The following is an 8,309-nucleotide window of genomic DNA, read 5'->3' as shown; positions in this document are numbered from 1 at the left end:
AGATCAAATTCATGAGTATCAAGAACTTCTTAGAGGAGTTGAGAAAAAGGGAACCAAATTTAGTGAAGATTTTAAAGTCTCCTGTCTTATAGATAAGCTGCCATCATCTTGGAATGATTTTGCTAGAACCCTTAGGCATAAACAAGGAGAGTTAACCTTAACCCAAGTCATAAACTCTCTTAGAGTTGAGGAAAAACATAGAGCCAATACTAAGAAAGAGGATGAAAAGACTCCTAAGGTGAACCTAGTTGAAAATAATACTAAAAATTTTTACAAAAGAAATAATTTCCAACATAGGGGTAAGAACTTCAAGAAAAATAATAAGTTCCACAATCGTTCTAACCAAAACCAAAACTTCCAATACCGTAATAATAATAATAATAAAACATTCAAGAGCAAAGGAAGTGAGAAAAGGCTATGCTTTGTTTGTGGGAGAACTAATCACATGGCGAAAGATTGCTTCTTCAAGAAGACTGAGGAGTATAAGCCCAAGCCCAAATCAAATCACCATCAAAGAGATCCAAAGGCCCAAGTCTATATGTTGATGGATCAAGAGAATTCAGCCGAGCCATCCTTTAGGTATAACTTTAGTTCTTCTTCTATTAATTTTACTTATGGAAATAAAGATTGGTGGTTAGATTCTGGAGCTAATGTACATATTTGTTTTGATCATGGTTATTTTAAAACTTATCAGAAATCAAGTGGAGGAAGTGTAACATTAGGTAATGACTCTGTTGCACGTGTGCTTGGAGTTGGAGACATAGATTTGAAGATGACATCTGGAAAGATCTTAACTTTGAAAGGAGTGCGACATGTTCCAGAAATCAGAAGAAATTTAGTTAGTGGGTCATCCTTAGTCCAACAAGGATACAAGGTTGTTATGGAATCCAATAAAGTTGTAATTTCAAAAAATAATGTATTTGTTGGGAAAGGATTTATTAGTGAGGGGTTGTTTAAATTAAATGTACTTTCAGAAGTTAAAGTTATCTCTTCAAGTGTTTTCAATATTGAATCTTCTAATGTATGGCATGAACGATTGGGACATGTACACTTAAAGAAAATTAAAAGAATGATGGATCTAGACTTAGTCCCTAAGTCCAATCTAAACTTCAAACATAAATGTGAAGTGTGTGTACAAGCCAAACAACCTAAAAGGCCTTATAAGTCTGTAGAAAGAAACACTCAACTCTTAGAGCTCATACATAGTGATGTATGTGATTCGAACAGACCACCTACTAGAGCAGGAAATAAGTATTTTGTGACTTTTATAGACGATTGTTCGAAATTCTGCTATGTGTACTTAATAAAAATTAAAGATGAGGTGTTTAATAAATTCAAGATTTATAAGACCGAAGTAGAGAATCAATTAGAAAGAAAGATTAAGAAACTCAGATCTGACAGAGGAGGTAAGTATACCCTTACTAATTTTAGCATCTTCTGTGAGGAATATGGAATAGTACATGAAATAACTCCGCCATACTCTCCCCAATCTAATGGAGTAGCTGAAAGAAAGAATAGAACTTTAATGGATATGGTTAATGCGATGTTGATAAGTTCTGGACTACCTGAGAATTTGTGGGGAGAAGCAATTCTTACTGCATGTTTCATATTGAATAGAGTAACTATGAAAGATAATGATAAGACCCCTTACGAAATTTGGAAGAAAAGAACACCTAATCTTAAAATCTTGAAAGTGTGGGGGTGTTTAGCTAAAGTAGCAATCCCTGAGCCTAAGCGAAAGAAGATAGGGCCTAAAACTATAGATGCTGTCTTTATAGGATATGCTCAAAATAGTAGTGCCAATAGATTCTTAGTTATAAACTCAGAGATTAGTGAAATTTCAAATAACACAGTTATAGAATCTAGAGATGCTACCTATTTTGAAGATATATTTCCTTATAAAAATAAAATTTCACACCAAGTAATAGATAAATCTTTTACTAATGATAAACCTTCCACTAGTACAAGTGCATCTAACGAACCAGAAATACAATTAGAGTTAAGAAGGAGTAAAAGGTCTAGAATAGAGAAAAATTTTGGAGACGAATTTTATACCTTTTTAACAGAAGGAGATCCTACTACCTATAAGGAAGCTATGTCTTCTTTAGATACTCCATTTTGGAAGGAAGCTATACAAAGTGAGATAGAGTCTATTATTCAAAATAACACTTGGGAGTTAACTAATTTACCTCCTGGAAATAAAGCTATTGGGTGTAAATGGATGTTCAAGAAGAAGTTAAAACCTGATGGAACCATAGACAAGTACAAAGCTAGACTAGTAGCTAAAGGTTTTACACAAAAGGAAGGAATAGATTACTTTGATACATATTTACCTGTATCTAGGATAACTACGATTAGAATTTTAGTTGCTTTAGCATCAGTGCATAATCTAGTGATTCATCAAATGGATGTTAAGACTGCATTTCTAAATGGAGACATAAATGAAGAGATATATATGGAGCAACCTGAAGGTATTGTAGTTAAAGGTCAAGAACATAAGGTCTGTAAGTTAGTTAAATCCTTGTATGGTTTAAAACAAGCTCCTAAGCAATGGCATGAGAAGTTTGATAAAGTGATCTTAGAATATGACTTTAAGATTAATGAATATGATAAGTGTGTGTATTACAAAGAGAGTAATGGAGAACATGTGATCTTATGCCTTTATGTTGATGATATATTAATTTTTGGGACAAATTTGGAGATAGTAAATGATGTTAAGTCTTATCTTTCTAGAAAGTTTGACATGAAGGATTTAGGAGAAGCCTATATAATTTTAGGAATGAAGTTGGAAAGAACACCTAATGGAATTACTCTTAATCAAACCAACACAATAGAAAAGATGTTAAAAAAGTTTAATTATTTTGATTGCAAATCTATATCAACACCATATGATCTAAATGTGCATTTGAAGAAAAATAATGGTGAACCAGTATCTCAACTGAAGTACTCACAAATGATTGGATCATTGTTATACATAGCAAATAAAACTAGGCCTGATATAGCATGCGCTGTTGGGAGACTTAGTAGATATACTCATAATCCTAGCAAAGATCATTGGGTTGCTTTAGAGAGAGTCTTTAAATATCTTAGAGGAACCTTGGAATACTCATTGTGTTATAAGGGATTTCCGAATGTAGTTGAAGGGTATAGTGATGCGAATTGGATAACAGACAATATGGATGTAAAGTCCACTTCAGGGTATGTATTTCTTTTGAGTGGAGCAGCAATATCTTGGGGATCTAAGAAACAAACTATTATCTCTCGCAGTACTATGGAGTCAGAACTTATAGCTTTAGATACAACTTGCTCTGAGGCTGAGTGGATTAAGAACTTGATGCTTGACATGCCTTTAGTTAATAAACCCATGCCTGCCATTTTTATACATTGTGATAGTAAGGCAGTAATAGAGTTAGTAAGGCAGGCACATACTAATAAGAAAATGAATAGACATTTGCAAGTGAGGTATAAATCAGTTAAAAGCCTATTGAATAAGAATATTGTGTCTTTGGAATTTGTAAAGTCTGACAAAAATATAGCTGATCAGCTAACCAAAGCTCTTTCTAAGAAAGCTGTCATTGATTTGTCGAGGGGGATGGGCTTAAGCCCATAAGGGAGTCACCTAGGGAGGTAACCCAACCTTTATGATTGGAGATCCCATGAAGAAGGTTCAATGGGTAGAAACAATCCATATTGCGTGACTCATTTCAGCACTACTTTTAAGGAGAGAGTCTCCTGCTCATCCCTATGGCAATAGTGCTTTGATATGTGACGTTAAGGAAGGGTATTACCCTGAATGAGCCCGAGGCAGGCATACTTCTGCAGGATACAGGTTACATGTATTCTTGGAGGACTCACCTAAATGAGAGTTGTCGTGAGGCCGCGACCGTGAGAATTGGGCTGTTCTCTAATAACTCTCATGAGAATCAAGATTCAGCGCATGGCCATAAATAGCGCTAATCCGCACCAAGTCTATATCAATACTATGTGTGTGGCATGTTAAAATCTGGTCCAAAGGGTCTAGTTCAAGACTTAGTTCACTATGATCCTTCAAGTTAGAACTATCAACACTAAGTGTAGGTTCAAGTCCGGAAGACACCTGCACCCATTGCATAGTATAAAGCTGCCCAAATTTCTCTATATATATATGTATATGATTTTATAAAGTTTTGAAACTTGTGGGGGACTGTTGGAATTTGAATGAATTTTGAAAAGTTTTAAAGAGGTGTAAATAAAAAGATTTGTAACCCCCAAAATTTTAAAAGAGTTGTTATAACCTTTAAGTATTTCAAATTCCATTTGGAAGTTTCAAAACTTCCCATTATCTTTCATTATGGCCTTAATGAGGCCATAAGTATTCAACCGTTATGGTTGGATGACAAAAGGCCTATAAAAGAGCCATTCCTTGTATCTAACAAAAAAAAACAATATAAAACCCTTCTTCTTCCTCTCATTGTTTCTCTCTACCACCATTCTCTCTTTTACAATTTTCTATATTATTGGGCAACCGATATAGACTAGGTAATTTGCCTACTACAGACGTGCACTGTAGATTAGGCCCCTGTGAGTCGTTTGGGTTGTATCTTGGAGTCGTCGCTGACCGCCAATACCTGCACGTGGGAAGGCAACAACGGCTTTAGGACAGTGCGTCTCTTGGCGTGCCTCTCACACCTCACAGGCCAGATATTTTCTTACCAATATTTTATTATAATTGTTAGATTTTCTGTTTATGTGATTTAAATATTTTACAAAGCATCTTGTTAGTTCAACTGTCTTCATCTGCTTCAACCGATTGCAGAGTCTGCAGGTTATTCAAATTCCATATCCCTTTTGGTGCTTTAACACCAGGATCACTAGCCAACTCGGCAAATACTGGATCACGAACACTCTCCACGAACAAATTCCGGAGATTCTTGAGTTGAGTTATCTCATGAGGCAGCTTCTCAATTTTAGTATCATAAAGATCTAAGGTTTGCAGGTTTCGCAGTCTTCCCAAGGATCTGGGAAGCTCCTTCACCAAGGTTCTCCTTAAACCCAGGTAGCGCAAGTTGAATAAAATGGCCACATCGTCTGGAACCGTCTCAATGGGAACACCTTCTAGATCCAAAACCCTCAAAAGTCTAAAGCTAGTTGACCTTGAAATCCATGACTGCAAAGAGAAACTAGTCAGGTCAAACACTAAGAAAGAGCGAACATTGGACATACCTCTGTGTGGCTCCAAATCATTGATGCCCTTTTGAACTAATAAGCGGCGAGCTTCACCGATCGATTCAGCTTCTTCACCGTCGTAAACCTTGCAGAAGTATTCTTGTTCAGATGTTCTCCTAGTTAACTCTCTCACAGTACCATGCATTCTGCACAACTTCGGTCTACCAAAATAATTCCTTCTCACAACTTGAAGCATACATCGACGAATGAGCTCATTGAGGTTCTCCTCTGCTGCCTCTTCGTTTGATATTCCTTTCCTTTTCCGAACAAAACCTTCTGCAACCCACAACCGGATTAGTCTCTTCCTTTTTATGAGATAATCCTCTGGAAAGATGCTGCAATATAAAAAGCAGTTCCGTAGATGATAGGGTAGATCTCTGAAGCTGAGCTTCAATATATTTCCCACCCTTTCGGAGAACGGCATACTAGTCTCTTCCCAATCGAAGCCTTGACAGAATATCCTCCCCTCTTCCTTCTCTCGATATGACAGCGCGCTTCCTGCGGCCACAATAGCAAGAGGTAAGCCGTGACACCTCTGCCAGACTTGTCTTGCCCAGTACTCTAGATCTGGAGGACAACTTCTGTCCGCATATCTCCAGAATGCTTTGTTACAGAAGAGTCTCCATGAGTCATCCTCTTGCAATGGCTGTAGCTCGAGAACACGGCTTTCAACTGCTAGTATAGCTACATCATGGTTCCGAGTTGTTATAACAATTCTACTTCTACATCTACTATCTACGAGCACTCGACTCAATTCACCAGACCAAACATTTATGTGCCACATATCATCTAGGACGATAAGATACCTCTTTTGTTGCAAATAACTACGAAGTATCTCCGCCAAACGGTTGCAGGGCATTGTGTCAATGTTGCCTGGAGGAACATCACGATTTTCCTGGAAGAGGTCTTCGATGAGTCTTCTCATTAGATCTTCGGCTGTATATTTCTGGGAGACACGTACCCATGCTCTGCAATCAAAATGTCGCCTGACTTCTTGGCTTTCGTAGCCATCATTAACAAGAGTGGTCTTTCCCAGACCACCCATTCCCCATACTGAAATTATGGTGCGCAATGGTTCCTCATCAGTCAGCCATCCTACTAGCTGTTTCTTGTATGCCTCAAAGCCCACAATCTCACCTTCATCAGGGAAATAAGGAGCCTCTTTAAGGTGTGGGTGTCTTCCAAGAGAATCATCTGTGGAAGTTACACACTCTGGGATGCTGTAACGGGCTTTCAGCTCTATGAGTTTTTGAAGTTTGTCCTCAGCTTCTTGTAACTTCTCTCGGATGCCATGCCAGGCCTTGATATGCTTGCAGTGTCTGAAAGTTCTATAAAGGGAACCGTAGAATCCACGCTGATGTTGCTCTCCCACCAGATAGGCATATTCATCGATGATATCTTCGAACTCGTAGACCAGGCCCCTTAGAATGTTCACCCATTCTTTCCATCGCTCGTCAACATCTTTCATTGTATCCACATATCTTATGTAGGCTTTCATGAGTCCAAACTCAGTATGAAACCATTTCATTTTTCGGTGTATTTCTTCCGATGGTAGAACTGCTTTGAGTAGTTTGGAACATACAGGTTTGACGGGTTTTTCGGCGATGTCAGACACTATCTTTTCCATCACAGCCATTACGAGAGCTTCCGCCATGTTTGAGCTAACTGATCTCAGGGAACTTGGATGTGTAACTATGGGAACAAGAAGGTTGAGACGTCAGCTTAATCTGAAGCTAAAGGAGAATTCCTCTCCCTTCTTTTTCACTTTTGTCACATGGATATATGATGAAAGTATGCATCGGTTCTCAACTTTTTCGCAACATTTTCTTCTTTGAAGTAAGGTATGAGAATCAGCAAAGCAGAGAGAATGGGTCATGCCTAGCTTCGATTATTGGAATTTACTGTTGACTTTGAGACAAAATAAGGAAAAGAACGTGGAAACTAGAAAAGGAACATTACGGACTGGAAGGATGAAACCCAAGAGTGTCATTGAGGATCTTGCTTTTGCTTCCGTCTTCTTCTTTGTTATGCAGATGCAAAGAAAAGGTGCATTACTCTTGCATTGAGAAAGAAAAAGACGAATAAAATAGTAAAAGCAAAGAATAGACGGAAATATAATTACCACATAATCAAAACCCAAGCTAAGCTTTGTTATGATAGAAGTAACTCTACGAGTTATTCGTGCCTTCGAGTGATTTCTTATATGTACCTAGGCCTGCATGCCGACACATCTTTAAACAGTTCATTTGATGCAGGCCGAGGTGCAAATTTCAACACTTTGCTGGCCAGCCTATTTTCGCACGCAGAACTGCTGGAATTGCATTTCTTTGATCAGGTTACGTCCTACAATATTCACATTCTACCGACCGTGAATCCCATTTTCCCTGAATAAAGTTTCAATTTGCATTTCCAGTTCCATTCACTTATTGTATCCTGCTTCAAAGTACCCAGTACTTGAACTCTTAAAATGGAGCGATTTGCATTTCAATTTCATGGCCACTTGGCACATCATCTTAAAAGATGACCGTTGCAGATTCGAAAAATTGTGCTCTAAATCACCTCATACCATGGTTGCCTACATTTTAATTATATCATCATAGTGTTTCTAAGCAAGTTAATTATAACATGGTGTCTATAAACTCTATCATGTAATATGAGCATATCTATTTATTTATATATTGGGGGAAGTTATTGGGCCACCTTTCTACTCGTCCGAGAGATAGCCCCTCAATCTTAAAACGTTCTAAATGGATCTATCAAGTTTCCAGACTATTAAAAATGGTCTTTCGGCTCCTTGACCAATGGTGTTAACTTGCCATTACAAATACCCTTACTTTCTTCAATATGTGGATGAACAATTAAAAGGGTTTGGTGTGCTTTGAGATCTATACAGTGAATCAATAAAGGGACTCGGTGTGCTTTCACATTTGCATGGCGGGTGATCCTTAACAACGGGTCAAATAATAAGGGTGCTCTGAGATTTGTGCTAGTGGATAAATGAAGAGGTTTGAAGTTCTTTGAGATTCATGCAGGAGTGATCTTTCACTATAGGCCATATACTAAGGATGCTTTGAGGTTTGTGCAGACATACGAATAATCTTAAC

The 8,309-nt window shown here is 37.8% G+C and overlaps 1 protein-coding gene across 1 annotated transcript; it reads right to left on the bottom strand.

The window, feature by feature from the left end:
* Nucleotides 1–4,762: 4,762 nt before the first annotated feature.
* LOC120105983 (disease resistance protein RPM1-like) lies at nt 4,763–6,859 on the bottom strand. Its single transcript, XM_039118792.1, has one exon. It carries the CDS (start codon nt 6,857–6,859, stop codon nt 4,763–4,765), a length of 2,097 nt encoding a protein of 698 aa, XP_038974720.1.
* Between the last annotated feature and the right edge of the window lie 1,450 nt (nt 6,860–8,309).

The sequence above is a fragment of the Phoenix dactylifera genome, unplaced genomic scaffold (assembly GCF_009389715.1).
Source record: "Phoenix dactylifera cultivar Barhee BC4 unplaced genomic scaffold, palm_55x_up_171113_PBpolish2nd_filt_p 000412F, whole genome shotgun sequence".
Taxonomy (NCBI): domain Eukaryota; kingdom Viridiplantae; phylum Streptophyta; class Magnoliopsida; order Arecales; family Arecaceae; genus Phoenix; species Phoenix dactylifera.
The sequence above is the reverse complement of the archived record's forward strand: the minus strand, read 5'-3'. Positions and strand labels throughout refer to the sequence as shown.

Bases quoted from the DNA above. Each gene is read 5' to 3' on its own strand.
- LOC120105983 (XM_039118792.1), bottom strand. From the start codon at position 6,859: ATGGCGGAAGCTCTCGTAATGGCTGTGATGGAAAAGATAGTGTCTGAC.